The 25,010-nt window shown below is 41.5% G+C and overlaps 1 protein-coding gene across 7 annotated transcripts in view; it reads left to right on the forward strand.

Annotated features, from left to right (window-relative positions):
- NR6A1 (nuclear receptor subfamily 6 group A member 1) overlaps window positions 1-25,010 on the forward strand; it is a 258,964-nt gene that overhangs the window by 201,643 nt on the left and 32,311 nt on the right. For 6 of the 7 annotated variants that reach the window (XM_045373802.3, XM_045373803.3, XM_045373804.3 and 3 more), the window contains one exon: window positions 18,921-19,163. In XM_045373802.3, the coding sequence (XP_045229737.1) occupies window positions 18,921-19,163 (243 nt within the window). Of the gene's footprint in view, window positions 1-10,478; window positions 10,534-18,920; window positions 19,164-25,010 lie in introns of those variants that run through there. The other variant, XM_065530083.1, reaches the window with a different exon arrangement.

A 25,010-nucleotide genomic window follows, 5' to 3' on the forward strand; every position in this document is an offset into this window, starting at 1 on the left:
TGGCACTTGCTTAAATTTTGCACAGAGGCAGTAAGTAGTCCCAGCTCTGCCTTTTGCCTCGTCCCTCAGCCTGTTCTCAGTTCATAGCCTCAGTTTCTCCATACTGTTGACTGCTGTCTATTTAGTACAGCTCTTTGTTTCCTTGACTTCCCTGGCATTGTACTGTCCATATTTTCCTTTGCTCCTAAGGTACCTTTTTTCTATCTCTTGTTCTTCCTGATCTCTAAATATAGATAGACTTTCATTAAGGTTTGTCATAGTCAATTTTTTTTTTTTATGGTAAGTAAGAGAAACTCATCAAACTTAACTAGCTCAGGGCCTGAGTGGAAGTTATTGGAAAGAAACTGGGTTAGAGCATGGGACATAGAGAAACATGGAAGAGTTAGGATTCAGGAGGGATGGCAGGAGTCATCAGGAGCCACAGGAACTACTCTCAGACCCTCTGAAGCCATGAAACATAGTACCTCTGCTTTACCTCATCCCCTAACCCTCATCCTAACCACTACCACCTAGTCAAATATCCTCTGCTTTTCAGGAACAAAACCATCTCACTCGTCACCTCACAGCTCATTCTCATCAGAAGTTAGCAAGCCCTGTGTCTTCATTACAAAATCTTGGCAATAGAGAGAACTGCATTAAACCAGTGTCTTTTTCCAGTCCCATCAGCAGCGGCCAGTATCTGTCCGTGGTCCAGTCAACTTGTCTAGCAGTGTAAACATAGTACCCACAGGCGGGGCAGTGGCTGCTCTCAAAGAAAAGATTGGTGCGGGCTGAGCAGACAGCCAGAAAGATATCTACTGCAGATTCCAGTCTCTCTTCATATCCTGTCCTCTGCAATCGCATCCATGCCTACAGACTCCCTACAGAAGGACTCCTTAGGTCAATCTAAATCCAGAATTGCATGTTTACGTTCATTGTGGCTCTCCTCATCTCCTACTACCTCAACCACCACACTCCTAAGACACAGTTAAATACCCACAGCCAGCAAGCCCTTTGTCTGTACTCTTCCCTCTGGCTGAAATTCTTTTTGACATACTTCTACTCTAAGGCTCAGTTCAGGTGATACCTCTTCTAGATAATCTTTTCTTCTGCCCCCCCATCCATCTCCAGAATGACTCACTCACTCCTCTGTGTCCACTATATCGTCTCTCGCTAGTTTAGTATTGACTGCTCTGTATTTAAATTATGGGATTGATGTCCATCTCCTCCACTGCTGTGAGATACATAAAGGGCATAGAGGGGCTCTCAAATATTTATTCAGTGAGTGAATGTTGCGATGATTTGAGACAGGAAGTAAGAATTTTAAATAATCAATGTCTACTTTATACTTCCAACTTCAAAAGAACTTACTGGTTTAGATACAGTGCATGAATCCAAGCTATCTATAAATGAAATGCCTTTATATTTTTTCCACTGAGAACAATTTATATTTTTGCCTCAGATTCAAGCAACTGTTTCCCTGCCCGCCCCTGCCAAGTAAACAAGGAATCCTTGAAAGTTTCAGTGACATAAGACAAATAATAGATTTCTCCAACTAGAAACCCTAAGTTTTCTATGAAGATGAAAGCCTTGTATTACGGATAGCAGCTTGGTTTCTAATTCAGAGATCCCCGCATAGAGGAGATAGGAAGGAATTGGGGACTGTCTTCTGAATTTTTATTTTCTTGCCCTCACCTAGAGTTGAGAAATCAGATGATGGAGTAGCCTTTTTCCTGGATTCATTTCAGCTAATTGTCATTTGTTTCTAGGCCTATGCAGTTAATGGCATCAGTAACATTTTCTTTTGTCTTTTTCCCATCTTTTCTTCTAGTGTAAACCAAAAAGTATCAAAGACAGGTCTCAATCAAGTTAGAAGTTTATTTTGCCAAGGTTTAAGGACACGCCTAGGAGACAGGTCTGTGCCTTTCTCCAAAGAGGGTTTTAGTATTGAAGTGGGAAAAGCAGGCTGGAGGGGAAAGAGGAAAGGTATGGTCACATTACTGAATCCACATGTTGCAAGAGAAAAGGAGCAGCTAGGGGAATAGTCAATTATGTATTCATCTCAGTAAATCAGCACTTTACTTAAGATAAGGTGAATATAGAGTTGCTGCCTGTGGAGATAGGTAACATTTTATCTGTAGCTATCTGCTTAGGAACAAAAGGAAAGGCAGCTTCTTGCATGACTCAGCTTTCAGCTTAATTTTTTTTTTTTCCTTTGGCACAGTAAATTGGGGTCCCAGACTTTTGTTTTCCTTTCACACTAGTGATCAGTAAGAGTAACTCCCAAACAGTCCATCAGTCTTATAAATTGCTCACTTGTTTTCATTCAGCTGATGTCAAATTTTAGAAATGTCCTCTGAGGAACTCCATGTGTGGCCTTTGGAAATGGAATTTTATGGTAGTATGTGCGGTGGAGTGGACATGGTATGTAAACAGAGGAACAGTGCAATGATTTTTTTTATTTGTGTTTAAATTCTGTGTTTGCAAATGAAATTTTGAGGGTACCTGTTCCCAATTTCAATTCTGCCATACAGCCTGAGGCCTTCATTTCAGATAGTGGCAACCTCATGAAACTGATTGGAGCCAGTCTTTAGAATGTACAACTGATCAGAGAGTTGGAACTAGTAATCCAGTTGAAACAGATCCCTTTTGTTTTAAATACCCTTCAGCCAGGCAAGTTCCAGATTGCCTTAGTTGTCAGTATAATTTTGGTCAAGTGAGCAGCTGTACTCTCCATTTCCTAAATCTGGCCTTCATCACAGTCTGAAAAGCAGGTTTTGATAAAAATCAGTTTCCAAATGTAATTTGCGTAACCTGAGCCCTTGGAATGGGTAAAATGCCCTTCTTGGGGAGGAGGAGGTATTTTTGTAACAGCAAAGCTGAGTGAAGGTATGAGAGTATGAAGCCTTTTTGTAACAGGTTTTGTCCTGTGTTTAACCAAATTAAGGTAGAACTGATTGCTAGAAGGGGAGGGTATGTCGTGCTCACTTACAAGATAGATTGCACGTAGTTCTCTGTTTCACACATTTTGTTGTGACTCCTGTCATTTGTTTCCTTAAAGAAGGGGTATGGGTGACGCAGCAGCAGTACTGAGGCTCAGTCTTTTTTTTTTTTTTTTTTTGAGACGGAGTCTTGCTCTGTCACCCAGGCTGGAGTGCAGTGGCGCAGTCTCGGCTCATTGCAAGCTCCGCCTCCTGGGTTCACGCCATTCTCCTGCCTCAGCCTCCCGAGTAGCTGGGACTACAGGCGCCCACCACCATGCCTGGCTAATTTGTATTTTTAGTAGAGACAGGGTTTCACCGTGTTAGCCAGGATGGTCTCGATCTGCTGACCTCGTGATCCACCCGCCTTGGCCTCCCAAAGTGCTGGGATTACAGGCATGAGCCACCATGCCCAGCCTGAGGCTCAGTCTTGATACCTGCCATGCCAACCATCCTTCTCTTCCCCCACCTTCATAGGAGGTAGTTTATGTAATGGGAAGTCTATCTTTGGAAGAATAGTAAGGTTAAAACTCAGTTCCATCACTGATTTGCTGTGTCCTTGGGTGAATCACTTTGCTTTTCTAACCCTGGGCAAGTCACTTAATTTTTTTCTTAATAAAAATAAAATAACAGAAAAATATACAAATGTTTAACTTGTCTTACTTTTCATGAAAGTTTTTATTTGGAAAGCATGGCTTGATTACATGATTACATTTCATTCTCCTCTTACAAGACTGTTTCTATGTTTCTTTTTCTTTTTTTTTTTTTTTGAGATGGAATCTTGTTCTGCCACGCTAAAGTGCAGTGGCGCCATCTCGGCTCACTGCAACCTCCGCCTCCTGGGTTCAAACAATTCTCTTGCCTCAGCCTCCAAAGTAGCTGAGATTACAGGCACATGCCACCACGCCCAGCTAATTTTTGTATTTTTAGTAGAGATGGGGTTTCACCGTGTTAGCGAGGATAGTCTCAATCTCTTGACCTCGTGATCTGCCCGCCCCGGCCTCCCAAAGTTCTGGGATTACAGGCCTGGCCTGTTTGCCTGGCCTGTTTGTCTTTTTTAAATGCATATGATTCTCTACTAGTTAAAAAAAAAAAGACAGCAAATTTTTAAAAAGCATCTACTTGAATCTGTTGCTGCCTCCTACAAAATGTATTTTCTCTATCACTCCGAATGGATCATGATGTATAGCTAATTATATTATTTCTTTACCACTCACTTTTAACTCAGTATGATTTTTGTCCTAACTGGTTCACCGAAGTGGTTCTCAGTAGTGACCTTTGAGCCTTTTTTATTCTGAACACTTTTTTTGTTTGTTTGTTTTTTCTTTTTGTGGAGAGCAGGGTCTCGCTGTCTTGACTAGAGTAGTCTCCAACTCCTGGGCTCAAGCTATCCTCCTGCTCCTGCCTCCCCTGAGTACTGGGATTACAGGTGTGAGCTATCACACCTGGCCCTCATACGTTTTGATGTTGCATTTGACAGTGAGTCTTCTTTGTAGAATCCTTTTGTCCCTTATATTTCTGATAATCATGGATTTACATTCTATCCTTTTCTTCTTTGACCACGTCATCTCACTTTACTTCCCTAAGATCTCGCCTTCCCCTCTCTGTTTTATCCTACTGCTGCTTCTCCACATTCTCCGACCCCCAACCCCCACCCCTTGGAGTTCTGATCTGTTGCCATAGCTTCAACTGTTCTATGTGTTGAGGACTCCCAGATTCTTCATTTTAGCCCTGACCATTGTCCCCTAAGTAGTTGCCTTTAGAATATTCCCACTTGACTCGCCCATCATGCTCTCTTTAAACTAAAGCCATTAATTTTGCCCCGCGCTCAGCTTTTACTTTCCAATTTTCTGTTAGTGTTGCTGCATTTCTCACAGCCACCTTGGTTTAGAACTTCTGTTCCTCTCTGCCACTTTCCTATCCCCTTCTCTCTTCATCTCTCCTCTGTGGTCCAGTCAGTCAACAAGCCCTTTCTAGGCTCCATTCAAACATCTCAGTGGCCTTCTGTCAGCCGGATAATATCGATTGCAGTCTATTCCAAACCAGTTTTCAAGATATATTTCCCACCATTCCTCCATAAGATCTCTCTATGCAACATCAGTATCCTATGCAATTCTCTCAAACACACCTTGCGTTTGTTTTCCTTCCTTTTGCCATTGCTGATATCATTTCCCTTTCTTGGAGTGCTCTGCCATGTTGTGTTTTGTTTTTAGCCTTTTATTATGAAATATTAATACTTAAAGATAAATGGATAAAATACAAATGTACAGCTTAATGACTTACTGTAAAGCAACTGCCCACTTCAAGATACAGAACACTGCGAGGATCCAGAAGCTTCTCACCACCACGGTACTGTTAACACTATATGTCTCTTTCCCTTCTTTGCCTGTTTTATTTTAAGCTTAATACAAATGGAATCCTGTAGTATTTATTCTTTGCTTTCGCACTTCTTTCACCCATTGTTTGTACAAGTCATCTGTGTTGTTGCAGTAGTTCAGATAGGTTTATTGCTGTATAGTATTTCATTGTTGAATGCATACCATCTGTAGTAATGTTGATGAACATTTGGGTTATTTTAAATTCAGGGCTTTTATAAAGCATGCTGATGTGAACATCTTGAACTTGCCTCCTGATATGCATGTATATGCATTTTTATTGGGTATATTCCTGGGAATGAATCATAGGATAGATGTCCCTTCCACTTAATAATGACATGCCGTTTTCCATGGTGATTGTATAAACAAACAGTCCTACTAACAATATATGAAATTTAGTTTTTCTACATTGCCGTCACAACATGAAGTCTTTTTACATTTCAGTCATTTTGATGGCTATGTAATATCTTATTGTGGTTTTAATTTGCATGTCCTTGATCACTAGTAAGTTTGAACATCTTTTCATAAGTTTATTGATTATGTGGCTTAGCCTCCTTTGTGGCACGCCTGTTCAAGTCTCACATATTTTTCTACTGGGTTGCCTTTTTCTTATTCTTACATAGGAGTTTTATGTATTTTGGAATATGAGCTCTTTGTAGGTCATGTATTACATATATCTTCTCCCATGCTGTGTCTTGCCTTTTCACTCTATTATATTTTGTTACTTTAATGCAGTTTTATCAATGTTTTCTTCTATGGTTAGTGCTTCTTCTGACTTACTTTTTCTTGTTGTTGTTTGTTTGTTTGTTTGTTGTTTTTGAGACGCAGTCTCGTTCTGTCACCCAGGCTGGAGTGCAATGGCACGATCTCGGCTCACTGCAACCCCTGCCTCCTGGGTTCAAGCAATTCTCATGCCTCAGCCTCCCGGGCATCTGGGACTACAGGTGCCTGCCACCACACCCAGCTAATTTTTGTGTTTTTAGTAGAGGTGGGGTTTCACCATGTTAGCCAGGATGGTCTCGATCTCCTGACCTCATGATCTGCCCGCCCCCGCCTCCCAAAGTGCTGGGATTACAGGCGTGAGCCACCGCACCTGGCCTTCTGACTTCTTTTTAAAAATCTCTTTATAACTCAAGGTCGTGAAGATATTCTTCTTTATTATCTTCTGAGAGATATATTATTTTGCCTTTGATATTTGGGTCTTAAATTAGAGTACAGTAGAATCGGGTTTCACTTTTTCTCATATAGATATCAACTTGCCCCATCACAATTCATTGAAAAGCCTTGTCTTTTTCTCAGTGCTCTGCAGTGCCATCTTTATAAATTAAATATTCGTATATGCATGGCTATGTTGTAGGGTTCTCCATTCCATGCCTTCGGTCTCTTTATTTGTCTTTGAGCCAGTAAAACATTTTAATTACTATAGCTTTAAAATAAATGTTGATATATGGTAGATTGTCTTATCTTTTCTCAAGTATCTGTACTAGTTTTGTTCTTTTGCATTTCCGTATACATTTCAGAATTAGCTTGTCAAGTTATACACACACACACACACAGAGTGGGGATTTTGAATGGGACCTTACTGAATCTATAGACCTTTACCGTAATGACTCTTCCAATCCATGAGTGTCATATATCCCTCCATTTACTTAAAAACCTTCTTTAGTTTATCTTAGAAGTACTTTATATTAAATAAGTATATTACAATTTCTCCATAGAGATCTTGTATCTCTTTATTAGATTACACCTTGGGCATTTCATATTTATTGGTGCTATTGTAAATGGCATCTTTTAAAATTTTTCACTTCTGTTTGTGTGTGGCATAAAAATATGGTTAATTTTTATGTATTTCTTATTTTGTCTGCGCTGGCTGGGACCTTCACTACAGTGTTGAATAAAGATAGAGTACTGATCATAGGCCATCCCTGTCTTATATCCAGTCTCAGAAGAAAAGCACATTTTTGTTTAAACATTTTATGATTCAGTGTAATAGTTGGTATAGGTTTCTTCAGATAGCCTTTATCATATTCAATTTTTTTCTGTTTCTAGTTTGCTAAAAGTTTTATAATGTTGAATTATATCAAAAACTTTTTTAATTAAAGCACTATTTATAGCTTTATTTAAGATGAATTTTTCTTTTTGTTGTTGTTGTTTTTGGTTTTTTTAGAGACAGCGTCTTGCTTTGTCATCCAGGCTGGAGTACAGTGCCACAATCAGAGCTCACTGCAGCTTCAAACTCCTGGTCTCAAGGGATCCTCCCACCTCAGTATCCCAGGTAGCTAGGACCATATAGGTGTGTGCCACCATGCCTGGCTAATTTGTTTATTTTTTGTAGGGATGGGGTCTTGGTGTGTTACCCAGGCTGGTCTAGAACTCCTGGCCTCAAATGATTCTCCCACCTCAACCTGACTGAGAGCAAGGACTTGCTGCTGCCCAGCATTGCAAGAGAGTATCATATCATATATCGCTAGCTTGGGGAAAAGATGAAAATTCAAAATTGGAAGTACTGTTTCTACTGGATACATACCACTTTCACACCATCATAAAGAAGAAAAGTCCTTAAGTTGAACTTTATGTAAGCAGGGGACTGTCTGTTTAGAGTTGTTATGAGGAATGAGTGAGTGATTGATTCAGTGTAACAAATTTAGGACAGAATCTGGTACATAGTAAGCACCATGTTCATGTTCTTACCATCGTGTACTGTATCATTTCATCCCTAGCAACTCTGTATGAGGTGAGTACTAATATCATTTCTATTTTACAGTTAATAGTTAGACTAAGAGAACGGAATTATTTGCCCACAATTATAAAGCTAGCAAGTGGCAGAGCTGGAGTTCATACTATTGTGTCTGAAATGCTAGGCCAATGTGTTTAAAACTTTTTACACTTCTACATACATTGTGATCCAGTACCCCACTGCACACTTGCACATCACAGACACACAAATGCACACACTTTAGTTGAAACAGAAGTTTCACAGAATTCTACCCTTTCTTGCTACATATGATGCACTTTGATATTTTCCATTTCTTTTTTTTCCAAACATGATGCTATGGGTTATGCCTTGTAATTTGGAAAACACTGCACCAAGCCTTACCATTTGTTCATTTACTGCTCATTCATTCATTCAACAAATTGTGTATCTTCTCTATAGCATTCATTGTGTCAGATTTTACTGTTAACGTCTTTAATCAAAACCTACCTGCACCATAACCTTGGTTAGGTGTGACTGAGAAGTCCTGCAGCTTTTGTAAAACAAGACCCTAAATTGTACAATTCTGGTCAGATCGATGACTAGATTCATTTATAAATCTCTTTATCCTCATTTACTTTTTGTTCTTGCTAAATGATGTGGAGATAGGCACGTCCATTTATTTGAGCAGACACGTGTTAGTGGTGCTCTGAAGAAATGTTGCTAGGGCTCTGTAGCTGGTTCAGATTGTTTCTAATCTTCTAGGCCAACCATATCAGCAGCTTAATTTATCATTTTATTTCCTTTGAATTTGACATTTTTGCCTCTGAAAATATGTGTCCATAGAGACCCTAACTGAGCTCTGGATCTGCTCTTATTTATCAGCAGGAGTTTAAGAAATGAAATTTAATATGATACTTCTGTTACCTATGCTAGAATAATCTCTGACTTAAAAAACTCTTGCCAGGTGCAGTTGTGCATGTCTGTAGTCCCGGCTACTCGGGAGGCGAGGTGTGAGGGTCACTTGAGGTCAGGCATTCAAGACTGCAGAGTGCTATGATTACAATTGTGAATAGCCACTGCACTCCAGCCTAGGCGACATAAGCCCTGTATCTTAAAAAAAACAAAAACAAAAACCACTTTACATTGACCCTAAGGTTTGAAAGTCTATAGCAAAGACCAAGCATGTTACCTTTTTTCTAATAATGCTTGTGTTTAGTTATGGTAACCAGCAATATATAGAATATTTTGCAGGAATAAAACTGTGGGCAGATCATGACTTTTACATACAAAGGGGTAAAACATAGCCTGATATTATATCTGTGGCTACTTCTGTAACAACTCTTCTTGATAGTCTTTCTGAAACTTAGTGAACTATATCGGCTCTTTTAGAGAGGAATGAGATTCTTCTCAGAGGAAACCCAAGTTGGAGAGGAGTTTTCCAGCACCAAATTTAAGACATGACTTTATATCCCAATTGTTTCTTTGTCTACACCCACTCTTCCACCTTCAGTTGTCTAACTAGTATTTGTACTTCATAATTCACTTCCTCTAGGAAATCTGTCATTACTTTCCCCTGCTACCAGCCTGACTGGTGCTGATAAATTTTTTAGGCTGGGCACGGTGGCTCACGCCTGTAATCCCAGCACTTTGGGAGGCCGAGCCGGGCGGATCACCAGGTCAGGAGATCGAGACCATCCTGGCTAACACATTGAAACCCCGCTCCACGAAAAATACAAAAAATTAGCCGGGTGCGGTGGCGGGCGCCTGTAATCCCAGCTACACGGCAGGCTGAGGCAGGAGAATGGCGTGAACCCGGGAGGCGGAGCTTGCAGTGAGCCGAGATTGCACCACTGCACTCCAGCCTGGGCAACAGAGCGAGACACTGTCAAAAAAAAAAAAAAAAAAATTTAAAGTGGTGTTTTTTTGTTTGTTTGTTTTTTTTGTTTTTGAGACGGAGTCTCACTCTGTCACCCAGGCTGGAGTGCAGTGGTGCAATCTCAGCTCACTGCAACCTCCACCTCCTGGGTTCAAGCAATTTTTCTGCCTCAGCCTCCTGAGTAGCTGGGATTACAGGCCCATACCACTATGCATGGCTGATTCTTGTATTTTTAGTAGAGACAGGTTTCACCGTAAAAGCCAGGCTGGTCTCGAACTCCTGACCTCAAGTAATCTGACCAACTCGGCCTCCAAAAGTGTTAGGATTACAGGTGTGAGCCACCGTGTCCTGCCAATTTTTTTGTCTTTTAGGTTAAAAAAAGAAAAACTATTATTAAGCAACAATTTTGTCTAACCCTTACACTTTGCAAAGCTATTTTATTCTATTACAGACTATGAGGAAGGTAGAGCTGTGTGTCATTTATGGGTAATCTGTTGCCTTATTGGTTCTCAAACAGTTGTTTTTGTTTGTTTTGTTTTTAGAAATGGGATCTCATTCCATCATCCCCTAGGCTGGAGTGCAGTGGCATGGTCACAGCTCACTGTATCTTCGACCACCTGGGCTCAGGTGATACTCCTACATCAGCCTCCTCCTGGGTAGCTGGGACTATAGGCGCACCACCACGCCTGGCTAATTTTTTGCATTTTTTGTAGAGACAGGGTTTTGCCATGTTTCCCAGGCTGGTCTTGAAGTGCTGGGATCACAGGCATGAGCCACTGTGGCTGGCCTCACAACAGTTCTTTTGAAAATAATAATATCCACATTCTATTATCTGGAAACTGAGGTACATCTAAATAGGTTAAGAAACTTAAAGACACACTACTAGCAAGTGACAGAGCCTAGATTCTGATTCTAGAACCCAAGTTTTAAATTTTTCTGTTCTGTTGCCTGTGTTCCAGAAATTTGTCCCGCCAACTTCTGTCTTTTTTTGAGACAGGGTCTTTCTGTGTTGCCCAGGCTGGAGCACAATGGTAGGAACACGGATCACTGCAGCCTTCACTTCCCAGGCTCAAGTGATCCTCCCACCTCACTTCACAAGAAACTGGGACTGCAGACACACCACTATGCCTGGCTAACTTTTGTATCTTGGCAGGGAGACAGGGTTTCACCATGTTACCCAGGATGGTCTCGAACTCCTGGCCTCAAGCAGTCCACCCACTTCAGTCTCCCAAAGTGCTGGGACTACAGTGCTCAGCCTGTCATTTTCATTTCTATCCACAAGTTGAGGCTTACCTTGCCATGGGCCCTGAGATCAACTCTATATTGCCACCCAAGCCTGTCCCCTTGATTGCAGTGTATATCTTATATCTATTCACCTAATCCCAGTCTCATCAATTAAAGTTTAAAGTTTGTTAAAAATTGTCTTGGGGGCAAGCACAGTGACTCCTGCCTGTAATCTCAGCACTCTGGGAAGCTGAGACGGGTGGATCACCTGAGGTCAGGAGTTTGCGACCAGCCTGGCCAACATGGTGAAACCCCGTCTCTACTAAAAATACAAAAATTAGCCAGGCATGGTGGCACACGCCTGTAATCCCAGCTACTTGGGAGGCTAAGGCAGGAGAATCACTTGAACCTGGGAGGCGGAGGTTGCAGTGAGCCAAGATTGCGCCATTGCACTCCAGCCTGGGCGACAAGAGCAGAACTCCATCTCAAAAAAGAAAAAATAAAAGACAAAACCAATTGAATAACTATTTCCAGAATGCTAATGGTTAAGTCAGATTAAAGAAAGGACTTCAGTGTTTTGCCAGAAGGCCACATTGTGTTTAATACTGTTTTAAGGATAGAAATGAAAATAATGTAACACTGACAACACATGTAGACAAGAAGGAGATGGAAGAAATAATATATTAGGTAGCAGGACCCAGATCCCCAAAGATTTCAATAGACCAGAATGGCATGCAGAATTTATTATATAAATCTAAAATGGATCAAGGGCAAATGTAAAGTCCTACCCCTGGGTTCAGCATTCTGCTTCCCAAGAATGGAATAAGAAAGATATCAGTTAGTGGTATGTGTGGCAAATACTTCAGGTTTTAGGTGCCTGTGAAACAGATGTGAATTAAGTATGTATGTGGTTGAGTAGGAGGTGGCAAGGAGGATTGAAAATATAGCAGTCTTAGAATTGGAAGATCATGAATTGCAATTCCAGCTCTTCTCCTGGCTGGTTGTGTAATGAAGATTATTTACCTCTTTCAGCATCAGTTTTTCCCATTATAAAACGTGTGGCATGTCACAGAGATTCAGTCATTGTAAAATGTATGTACTTACTGGTGTTGCTAGCTGCAGAAACATATAAGCAAAATTAATTCAGTCTTAAATGATATTAAGAAAAATCATGGCCGGGCGCGGTGGCTCAAGCCTGTAATCCCAGCACTTTGGGAGGCCGAGACGGGCGGATCACGAGGTCAGGAGATCGAGACCATCCTGGCTAACACGGTGAAACCCCGTCTCTACTAAAAAATACAAAAAACTAGCCGGGCGCGGTGGCGGGCGCCTGTAGTCCCAACTGCTCGGGAGGCTGAGGCAGGAGAATGGTGTGAACCTGGGAGGCGGAGCTTGCAGTGAGCTGAGATCCGGCCACTGCACTCCAGCCTGGGCGGCAGAGCGAGACTCCGTCTCAAAAAAAAAAAAAAAGAAAAATCTTTCAGTTCTGGATACTTCATTTTAAAAGAGATTTTGATATGATATGAGGTGGGGTTTTTTTGTTGTTTTGTTTTTGTTTTGGTTTTTTGGTTTTTTTTTGAGACAGAGTCTTGCTCTGTCACCCAGGCTGGAGTGCCGTGGCACGATCTCGGCTCACTTCAAGCTCCACCTCCCAGGTTCACACCATTCTCCTGCTTCAGCCTCCTGAGTAGCTGGGACTACAGGTGTCCACCACCAATCCCAGCTAATTTATTTATTTATTTATTTTTTATTTTTAGTGGGGACGGAGTTTCACTATGTTAGCCAGGATGGTCTCGATCTCCTGACCTCATGATCTGCCCACCTTGGCCTCCCAAAGTGTGCTCCTGGCCTATACTATATAATTCATTAAGACTAAGAAATGAGAAGGAAAAAAATCACAATTGGAAACTTATTATAATTTTTTTAAATTAATTTTTATTTATTTATTTATTTTTAGACGGAGTCTCGCTCAGTCACCAGGCTGGAGTGCAGTGGCGCAATCTCAACTCACTGCAACCTCCGCCTCCTGGGTTCAAGCAATTCTCCTGCCTCAGCCTCCAGAGTAGCTGGGACTACAGGCGAGCACCACCACGCCCAGCTAATGTTTGTATTTTTAGTAGAGACAGGGTTTCACCATGTTGCCCAGAATGGTCTCAATCTCTTGACCTCATGATCCGCCCGCCTCGGCCTCCCAAAGTGTTGGGATTACAGGCATGAGCCACCACACCCATCCTCCGTTATTTTATTATTATTATTTTCTTTTTTGATGGAGTCTCATTCTGTCACCCAGGTTGGAGTTCAGTGGCGCGATCTTGGCTCACTGCAACCTCTGCATCCCGGGTTCAAGTAATTCTCCTGCCTCAGCCTCCCGAGTGGCTGAGATTACAGGCACGTGCCACCATGCCCGGCTAATTTTTTGTATTTTTAGTAGAGATGGGGTTTCGCCATGTTGGCCAGGCGGGTCTTGAACTCCTGACCTCAGGTGATCTACTCTCCTCGGCCTCCCAAAGTGCTGGGCTAACAGGCGTGAGCCACCGCTCCCGGCCTGAAAACTCCATTATTATCTTTATTTTATTTTATTATTATTTTTTTTTGAGACGGAGTCTCGCTCTGTCACCCAGGCTGGAGTACAGTGGCACGATCTCGGCTCACTGCAAGCTCCGCCTCCCGGGTTCACGCCATTCTCCTGCCTCAGCCTCCTGAGTAGCTGGGACTACAGGCGCCCGCCACCACGCCTGGCTGATATTTTGTATTTTTACTAGAGACGGGGTTTCACCGTGTTAGCCAGGATGGTCTCGATCTCCTGACCTCGTGATCCGCCCGCCTCGGCCTCCCAGTGCTGGGATTACAGGCGTGAGCCACCGCGCCCGGCCTATTATCTTTAAATCTCTAAATCGTTTGTATATGAGTTAGGTTAGATTGTACATTTATTTTTTACCCATGAACACATTATTCAGGGCAGTGGGGGAAGCTTCAGGTTTGGCTCCATGTAAAGAAAAGCCTTTGAACCATTATAACTGTCTAAAAATAGAATGAATGGAATGAAGTGCCTTATGGAGTCACTGGAGATGTGTTAACTAAGAGGATGGGGCAACTCTTTGTCTTGGAACATTGTGGAGGGAATTCATGCCTTAGGTAAAGATCTCTTCAGGGCAATTTCTAAGGCTCTTTCTAACTCTTAAGATTCCAGATTCAGTAATATAGGAATAATACCTCGAAATTACTGCGGTGAATAGTGTATGTAAAAACTTCTTGCACATTGCATGGTACAGAGTTGGTTCTCATTGAATGTTTTTTGCCTTATCTATAAGATAAGAATAACCCTTACCTTGGCCTGATGCCAGCAAGATAATGAATGTAAAGATGCTATAAATACCCTTCAAATCCTTGGCCAATAGGAGGTGCAGAAATCTGTATCTGACATCTGGCCAGGCACGATTAGGGGTATTTGCTTCAGTTTGTTCATTTACAAAGGGGGACCTTGGCTTTTTAGGTTGGTTGGTTGGTTGGTTGGTTTTCAGTGGGGAAGGGCCCGACTTACCTGCATGTAGAATGTATAGATTTGCCTTGCTGTGGCCAAAGAATGTAATGGTTAGGAACATAGACTTTTGGGGCTTCCAGCCTTCCCTTACTAGCTGGATGACTATTAGGGAGTGATAGCACCTCATGGGCCTCCATTTCCTGATGTGTAAAATGTTGAGGGCACCTGATTTAGGAATAATTGTGATTATTCAGCACAATAATGTATGTTAAGTGCTTGGCCAGAGCATAGCACCTAAATAGTCAGTTAACAATAGCTGATTCTGTGGTTGTTATTTTTCACATACTGGGAGAGAAGTTTTCCAAATGCTTCTTTGAAGGGCTACTAGATTGATCTGGAGAGAGCCTTTCTTTTTTACCACTGAGAAACTCCCTTTTGAATTAGTTCCTCATCCATGGCATAGACCATTTTTTGAATAAACCGAACATGGCAGGCAGTAAGAATAGCTATAGTGAGACAGAGAAGCAGTCCTAGGACTCCAGGCTCCTTAAAGAAATATGGCCCTTTAGTCTTTAGTGTGCCCTTTAAAAAGTATATCATGAGAAAAGCAAGCAGTGTTACGAGACATGAGCAGGTTCTTAACAGGTCTGTATTTGATTGTCATTCTGTGGGTTCTTTGCTCTGGATCCAGGTGCTACACAGAATGCCATAGGAATGCTTTATGAAGAGGTTATTGAACTTCAGTTCTGATACTGGTGGTTCAGGGTCAGCCACTTTGTAGGTGGACAAATTGTTTAACCATTTTGGAGCCTCCACTTCATCATTTACAAAAGGGTAATAACAATTGTACCCACCTATATATGGGATTTGAAGATTACATGAGTCAGTGAAGTAAAGCCTACCTAGCTGTGGTGGGTGTTCAGTGAAATCATATCAGTGAAGAAAGGAAGGTGTGGTCCTTGTGGATATATTCATTATAACTGTTTTTAAGTCTATTCTAATAAGGCTCTGGTTTACATTATAATCATACCTAAAAGAACACTGCAGGTTTTAAAATTAGAAAATTTAGATTCTTCTATAGCCAATCATGATTTCCCAACAATTTCATTTCCAGGCCTTTTCAGCACTCTAGGAAATCCCATCTCAAACATAGTGGGTGCTATTTTTATGCTATTCATTTTGCCTTTTTGGCTTTACCTGTTTTCATTTTTTAAATTTGCTATTGTAACTTTTCTATAATGTTTATCTTGAGCTTTCTTTATGCTTTCAAAAGGAAAAATGAAAGGAATACTCATTACACCAGGGCCATTTTTATAGGGTATCTTTTTTTTCTTAATAGGGTTTTTTGTATTTTGTTTGTTTGTTTGTTTTGCAAACAACAGAAACTCACTTAACTTAAGAAAGAAAAGAAGGAGGATTGGCCAGGCGCTGTGGCTCACGCCTGTAATCCCAGAACTTTGGGAGGCCAAGGTGTGTGGATCACGAGGTCAGGAGTTCAAGACCAACCTGGCCAACATGGTGAAACCCCATCTCTACTAAAAATACAAAAATTAGCCGGGCATGGTGGTATGTTCCTATAATTCCAGCTATTCAGGAGGCTGAGGCAGGAGAATTGCTTGAACTGGAACCTGGGAGGCAGAGGTTGCAGTGAGCGGAGTTTGCACCACTGCACTCCAGCATAGGCTACAGAGTAAGACTTTGTCTCAGAAAAAAAGAAAAAGAAAAACCCAAAAGAAAAAAAGGAAGATTGTATTATAATAACGTGGTTACTTCAGTTTGTCACTGTGCTGTTTTATCACAGGTAGTGCATACAAGCCTTAGAAAAGTCTGTAACCAAGAACTGTAGAGTCCTCAAGAACCTAGACAGTCTTTCCGTATCTGTTGTTCTCCATTTCCCTGGTTGTATAATCTCATATATTTACTTCTCTGAATACCTGCTGTTTGCCGAGTGACTTTGGACAAGTCATAATATTGCCTGTTGCCCTGTTTGGGGGGGAGAAAAAAAGGTATATTAGTTTCCTGTGCTGCTGTCTAACAAATTACCACAAACTCATTGCCTTAAAGCAACAAAAATTTACTCTCTTACTGGAAGAGAAGCCATAAATCCAAAATCAGACTGGGCATGGTGGCTCATGCCTCTAATTCCAGCACTTTGGGAGGCTGAGGTGTGCAGATCACTTGAGGTCAGGAATTCAAGACCAGCCTGGCCAACATGGTAAAACCTTGTCTCTAATAAAAATACAAAAATTAGGGCATAGTGGCAGGTGCCTGTAATCCCAGCTACTTGGGAATCTGAGGCAGGAGAATTGCTTGAACCCAGGAGGTGGAGGTTGCAGTGAGCCGAGATTGAGCCACTGCACGCCAACCTGGGCGACAGAGCAAGACTCCCTCTCAAAAAAAAAAAAAAAAAAAAAAAAAAAAAATCAGTATTCCTGGGCCGAAATGAAGGTGTTTGCAGAGCCACAATCCTTTCAGAATCTCTAGGGGAGAATTGGTTCCTTGCCTCTTCCAACTTCTGGTGACTGCCGTCATTCCTTGGTTGGTAGCCAGTTTCTGCCTCTGTCTTCATATGGCCTTCTCTTCTGCATATTATGTGTTTCTTCTTCTCTACTATCTTTATCAGATCTCCCTCTGCCTCTGTCTTATGAAGACACTTGTGATTGTATTTAGGGCCCATCCGTATAATTTAGAATAACCCCCTAATGCAAGATTCTTAATTTAATCACATCTACAAATACCCTTTTTCCTTTATAAGGTAGCATTTTACAGGTTCCAGGGATTAGGACCTGATATCTGTGGGTCGCAATTATTCTGCTTACTACAGATGGCAATCATAAAGAATAATCTCAAAAGTTGGCATATAATAAGGGCTCCAGAAATGCAAACCTCCTCCTTTCTCTGCATCCCTCCTATGTATACTACCATGACCCTCCGTTAACATTGCCTTCAAAAGCCTTTCTTTTCAGGAATGTCATTATCACATTAGATGTGTACCTGCTGGGGTAATAATAAAGAAAATAATAGCTGACAGTTATCAAATGTCTGTTACAGCCCACACACTGCAATGAGAACTTTATCCATGGATATAGGTATTATTATAATCACCATTTAACAGATGAGAGAAATGAAAAAAGTAAAGAAGATCAATTTTTCCCTAGTTCACCCAGCTAGTGTCAGAGCTAGGATTCAAATTAGAATCTCTCTAATTATAAGGGGTCTCTAATTCATGGTATAATGACGTGCCTTTGCTTTTGTTTGTTTTTTAAGAGACATGGTCATGCCGTCGCTTAGGCTGGAATGTAGTGGTACAGTCATAGCTCACTGCAGCCTCAAACTCTTAGGCTCAAGCAGTCCTCCTGCTTCAGCCTCCTCAGTAGCTGAGACTATAGGTGTGTGCCATCACGCCTGGCTCTCTAATGACGTTCTTGATTATTATACCTTGCCTCTTACTCAGGAGTGAGGTTCAAATATCTGATTTCTTGTCTTGGCCTCTGATCAGAACCTTCCCTGGTGATTTCTTGTACCTGCTGGCATAGCTTCACATCACAGTTCACAGGGTGCTTTTTTGTCATGTGCCTGCTCTTTAGCAGTTGCTTGGTCCTGAGTAAATGCAGTTTAAAGGAAGAGAAGGTGAAGAGCTATACTCTATACTGAATTTCCTCCTCAAGTAACTTGTTTGTTGCTAGTCAGTGAGTTCCATGACTCTGGGGATCATGACGATTTATTTATGTCCTAGCACAGGGCCTGGACACAGAATAGATATTCTGCTAGAGTGTAAGCTTCACCAGGGACTTCTGTTCACTGCCATATTCATGCCTTACAGCAGTTCCTGGGATAGAAGAGTTGCACAGTAAATATTTATTGACTGGATGTCTGGCTGACTGGCTTAGTTGGGCATGGTTAGAACTTAATTACAGCTGTCATTTATTGGCTATATATCATGTGTGAGGCACTTACATACATGGTAAGTAATCCTTACCATGCTCTTACAGGGTAGAATTGATGGGTTATAGATGAGCAGGGTGAGGGTGATAGAGGAGTCAAAGATACTTTGTAGGTTTCAGTCTTAGATACTGATCCAAGTGTTGATGAAACCCAGGAGAAAGAGTTTAGGTAGACTGTGTTGTGGTATCTGCAACCATAGATACAGGGACTACTCCTGGGACAAAGCTCCAAAGATGGGCCCCCTATTTGCCCTTTAGCCTGGAGATAGTGGTGGTCTTAATCTACCCAGAAGAGAGTTGCTCACTTTAGGAACTGTAGGCTTAAAACCATTATTTCCACTGTGTTCTAACTCGAACATGATCAGTTTCTGTTCCAGATGATCGGGCTGAACAACGAACCTGTCTCATTTGTGGGGACCGCGCTACAGGCTTGCACTATGGGATCATCTCCTGTGAGGGCTGCAAAGGGTTTTTCAAGCGGAGCATTTGCAACAAACGGGTATATCGGTGCAGTCGTGACAAGAACTGTGTCATGTCTCGGAAGCAGAGGAACAGGTGCCAGTACTGCCGCCTGCTCAAATGCCTCCAGATGGGGATGAACCGGAAGGGTGAGTGGTGCTCATGGCGCTGATGGCCCATCCTTCATTCAAAACTTTACCTTTAGTGTCAGCTGTTTAGTTACTTATTTCTCAAGCTTGCACTACATATCAGGCCTTACAGTTTGTACTGTTAACCAAAAATGAATCTGGAACCATTCTTGCCTACAAGAACTTCCTAAACTAGGTGGAGGGGAAAAAACTAGTGAGATGTTAAGGATTCTGTGGGAGTGAGTGCACAAGCCCTGTGTGACCAAGAACTCACTTAACAATCAGGTCTTAACTGCCATTAATATACATCACTAATTATTTCAGGAATGATGACAGAAGTAGAAATTTTTGGATGAAAAGGCATGAGGTAGGAGATTTCTGAATGCGGTATCATTTTGTTTGCTAGAACCATGGTGTACTCAGAGGCTAGGCATGCTCAGAAGTCTGTGGCTAGGTTGGTGAGGAGTTTGGGATGTGTTGGGTAGCTTTCCAAGAGCCCTTAGCCTGAGATAATAGGAATAAACTGACGTTCTAGTAGGATGAATATGAAGGACTCTTTTGGAGGATTAATTGGGGCAGGGGAAACAGAAAAACCATCTAGAAAGTTTTTAGTAGAGTCTAGAAGGAAATCTAAAGGAACTGAAGGAACGGGGGAAATAATGGCACAGAGAGACGTTGAAGAAACTCACCTGATAGAACTTGGTGACATAGTGAATATTGAGCAGCACCAGAAGTTGAAGTTGAGGATGTGGATTAAGAGTAATGACCTTACTATGGAGGAAAAAATGGGGGGGGGAAAAAAAGTCAAACTAAAAAGCAGGGTGATTTCTCTACAGGACCCTCTGAAAAGAAAGGAAAAGAAAAGAAAAAAAGGATGGGGCAAAATGTTGGCCTTGGCAATACTGAGTTTGAGGTACCTGAGAGGGACACATAAAGATGTCCACCAAGGAAGTTGGTTATATAGGATTGGAACTGACGTGAGAAGCCCTGCCTGCAAACAGGCTTCATGGAGCTGTTGGCACAGAGGTGGTAGTAAAAGTGTAGTCCAGAGGTGAAATCACCCACAGAGAGCTTAGATACATAAGAGAGAAGGGCCGGTGTCAGAAGCCTAGAGTGGTATTCCCATGGAGAGTAGAGAGTAGAATAGAGCAGTGTCATTCAGCAGAAAGAAGAGAGGCTCTAGAGGCAAACAGACTAGCTCTTAGCTCTGTGACCTTAGGAAGTTTGCTTTATATCTCTGATAATTATCTTACCTTTAAGGTAGTATGTTACTTGCCCTTCAGAGTTCTCTACAGGATTAAGTATGATAACATACAAAATACCCAGCAAAGTATTAGGGGTCCATAGCAGCAGTGTTCAGGGATAGGGGGGTTAGTCAGATAAAGTGAACTATTCCAACTGGTTTTATAGCATTATGAATGCAGACATCCGGATGTACTCAGACTGGTTTTATTGTGTATGAGATAGGAAGGACCTTTTAAAAACTTGCCCATCATGAAGAAAAGTAAGAGAGATGTGGAAGGGCATTTAGATAAATTTAGGTGATTTATAATTTATTATAAATACTAATATTGAGCACTTATTTATGTACCCTCCATATATATATTCTACCACTGAATACATACAGCAACCCTGTCATTAACTGTTATCCCCAGTTTACAGATACAGCTTAGGGAGGTAAAATGATTTAGCAGTAGTTAGTTTAGGGGTGGTTGTGTTGACAGTTAATAGTTACTAAATTATAATTTGTTATTAAGCAGAGCTTGTACCTGACCACACGGAAAATGTACTGCTTCACATGTCTACCATGTGGCGTAGTTGTTTACATGTTGGAACACCCTGTGTTTATTGGATGATGAATGCCATAGTAGGACATTTGAAGTGTTACGAAGTTTGTCCCCTGCCTCTCTTTCTAACTCATTTCTGAATACTGTGCCTCAGGGATGCCTTACAGTGCCTGTACTCAGGTTTTTTCCTCTACTTGGAGATCTTTTTCCTTCCCCACTGTCAGTTTCCTCTTATTGAAATCTTTTCCAGCCACCAATACCAAACACATACTGTCTTGAAGAGTCTGTCAACTTCTTGCCCTCACCCTGTTTTGGTTTTGGCCTCCACATTTCTCGTCTCCCTTTGTTGCCCTCACTGTGAGTATCTTATGAAAGCTTAGTTGTTACGGGTTGTCTTCTTGACTACTGTCTCTGAAGAATCATCCTGCTTATTCAGCTGAAGTGTGAGATTCTGAGGCTTCCAGCAAAACTCACCTGTTTTAGGGAAGAAGAAACTTAACCTTATAACCCCTCTGACCATAGACCAGAAGACACATGGAGTATGAGGGACAGGGAGCTGTCTCCTTAGGACTGTTTGCACGCAGAGCAGGCAGACCCAGTTGCCTGGTGAAGTCTGCATCAGGGAGAGAAACCCTGCCACCTCCTGGTTGGTGCTGCGAAAGCAGGATTAAAATTGCAGTTGCCATGGGAGTATTTTGGGGGTAAGGAATATTCTGTATGGACCTGTGGTGGTTGACACATAATTCTGTGCATTTGTCAAAACCCATAGAACTTTACACCACAAAAAAGTAAATGTTACTACATGTGAAAATTTGTTTAATCAGCTAGGATATTGTAGGGGTTACAGGGCAGAGAGAAAGAATGCACACTGTGACAAATGAATCTAGCTATAGTGTTAGAAATGAGTCACATAACCACACTTAAGGGGTTGGAGAAAAAAGGAGCTAACCTTTGAAAAGTGTTTTTACTGTATACTGTAAGGCTAAAAACAAAGAATTACAAACAAAGCACTCTATAGTTTGTAAAATTTGTTTCTCTCAAGGTTATGTGTTAGGAATTCTGTCGCTACTTCATTTAGAGTAGAATCGGCAAGTAAATATATTGTGGACAATGAGAGTCAGGTTTCTCACATCAGAGAAAGAAAGAAGTTATAAATCAGCAAAGGAGAAGGCTAGAATGAATCCCCTGGTGCCAGATTGGAATCAGTGTGTCAATATGTATTAATGTTTTAGATAGATTTAAAAATACATAGATACCGTGTGTGGGTAGGTGAGTTAGTGTACCTATGTGTATTTCCAAGCTCTAGCCACTGAGAGGGGCTAGAAGCAGATACCCCAGGAGCAATGAGTACACCCAGCACCCAGCTCTTGGCTTCCAAATATCAATGAAAGGAATGAGGACTCATTGGAGAACTGGTTGATTCTAAGGCTGGGATAGGAGAAATATAAAATGATCCTGGAGCATCTTAAGGTGCCAGCAAATTAGGAAGTACTTTCTAAAAAAAGAAAGGAAGCATATCAAAGGGCACATAAGCCAACCTGAAAGAACTTCTGATGGCCAACGTTGGAACAACTTGAGGAACAATAACTATAGGATTAGTTTATAACCCAAATAATAAAGTAAATATCCATGAGTTCATACTGAAAGAAGTAAGTGAGTAAATAAAGAGAAGTGATCATTCTTCCTTTTAAGTGAATTCTGATTAATAAATGTAGAAGGAGGCCAGGCTTAGTGGCTCACACCTGTCATCCCAGCACTTTGGGAGGCCAAGGCAAGAGGATCACTTGAGCCCTGGAGTTCAAGACCAGCCTGGGCAACATAGTGAGACTCCATCTCTAAAAATATAAATATAAATGTAGAAGGAATGAGGGAAATAGAAAAAAAATCACCATTAGGGCCGGGCACAGTGGTTCATGCCTATAATCCCAATACTTTGGGAGGCCAGAGCAGGTGGATTGCTTAAGCTCAGGAGTTCAAGACCAGCCTTGGCAACATGCTGAAACCCCGTCTATACAAAAAAAAATATAAAAATTAGCTGGGCGCGGTGGCATGTGCCTGTAGTCCCAGCTGCTCTGGAGGCTAAGGTAAACCTGGGAGACGGAGGTTGCAGTAAGCCAAGATCACACCATTGTACTCCACCCTGGGTGACAGACCAAAAAAAAAAAAAAAAAACCACCATTAGAACACCACAGTAATAATTGCGACAAGCAAGATCTTAATGGATGCTTAAGTAAGTGGCATTGGTGTAAACAGAAACAGAATACTTGCATAGTCTGCAAATATATAGTAATTACAAAGGAAAAAATAGTAAGTTTATTTAAAGAATTCTGACAGACATGACTGTAGCCAAATGATCAAGATTAACAGTACCAACAAAACACACCAACATTGTATATACCCCCAATATGAAACACTGAGAAGCGCACACATGTACACACACACAGAGGTAAGTTCACTCCCAGTCTAATCCTGAGAAAACAGACAAGCCCATATTGAGGGACGTTCTTCAGAATAACTGACATTTGACAATATACCCATTTGAAAAGTGTCAGAGTCACAAAAAACAGGGAAAGACTGAGCTGTCACAGATTGGAGAAGACTATGAAGGCAAGACAGCTAAATGTAATGTGGGCCCCTGGATTGTGTTCTGGAACAAAAGATATCAGTGAAACAACTGGAGAAATCAAAATAAAGTATGTGCTTTGGTTAATAGTATTGTACCAAAGTTAGTTTCCTAGTTTTGATGACTAGCCATGATTATGTCAAATGTTAAAAGGAGGAGAGTATATGGGAACTCTCCATACTATTTTTGCAACTCTTGTATAAAGTCTAAACTTACCTTAAAATTAAAAAAATTAACTATTAAAAAAATGCAGCTGCCATTTGTGACTGGGGCTTTTTCACCTATGTGAGAGACAGCTCTCTGTTGTCCTCCATCTTTGGATTTAGAACTGAGTGTCTTTTCAGACCTAGAAGTTGACTGGTCAGAAAAGTCATTAAATTAGCAAAGCAGTGAGGAAGATCTAAAGAAGGGTGGTGAATGGAGACTGGGCCCTGTCTGTCCATCCCCACTACTGCACTAGTATCCCCCATGTATGTTTCTTACCCATTTTACGGTCTTCGGGATAAAGTCAGGCTCCTCAAGGTGATTTTCAAGGCCCCTCTGACACTGGCATCAGCCACCTGATCCCTTTCCTTCTCCATTTGGTGTTCCCCACTCACAATCTGCATTCCATCGTAGTTCTTCAAAAACCCAATGATGTTTCCTGTTTTGCACATGTGGTTTCATCTGCCTGAAAGAAGAGAGGGTTTCAGTCACCCTTCTACTCCTGACTTCAAGGTTCAGCATTTATTTGTAACATCCTCTAAGAATCCTTCTCTGACGCCACCCCCCACCAGATAACCCTCCTGTGCTTCCACAGCTTTTTTGCATGCCCTCTGCCATAACCCTGGTCACCTTTTGTTATCTTTCTCTGTTCACTCGTCTGTTTCCCTCATTATTAGACAATGAGCCCCTCAAGGACCATGATCAAGTCCTACTTTTCTGTTGGTCCCTCAGCAAATAACTCAGTAGTGATAGGATGCTCCCTGGTTAGATGGGTTGACTGTGATGGAGGGCCATGGCAGGAAGTGGGATGGGGAGAATACTGTAAGAGGAGAAATGAAGATACAGTCAGCTTCGTGGTGGGTGGGAATGGGGAGTGGATTTCATATTAGTTAAGTAATTATGTGAAAAAATAAAACATTTCCTTAACTCTGTGGTCTCATAACTTGCTAACTAGTTCAAAAGTATAAAGGTCAAGGAAAGCTTCTTGGAGGAGGTGATGTTTGCAGAATGGCATTGTGAGACAGTGATCCTATGGCATTGCCATGTCACTTTACCAGGGTAAAAAGTGCCCCAGGACACAACACAGAGGTCTGCATGAAGCACTGAGAAATCTCAAGGAGGGATAACATTTGAGCAGAATCTTAAAGAAATCAAAGTTCATGTTCCTTACAAACTTTTTTTTTTTTTTTACATTTCTTACATTTTCCTTGTGAACTTTTTTTTACATTTTTTCTACCAAAAAAATTGTAGAGA

This window comes from Macaca fascicularis, chromosome 15 (assembly GCF_037993035.2).
Source record: "Macaca fascicularis isolate 582-1 chromosome 15, T2T-MFA8v1.1".
In the NCBI taxonomy this organism is placed as follows: Eukaryota; Metazoa; Chordata; class Mammalia; order Primates; family Cercopithecidae; genus Macaca; species Macaca fascicularis.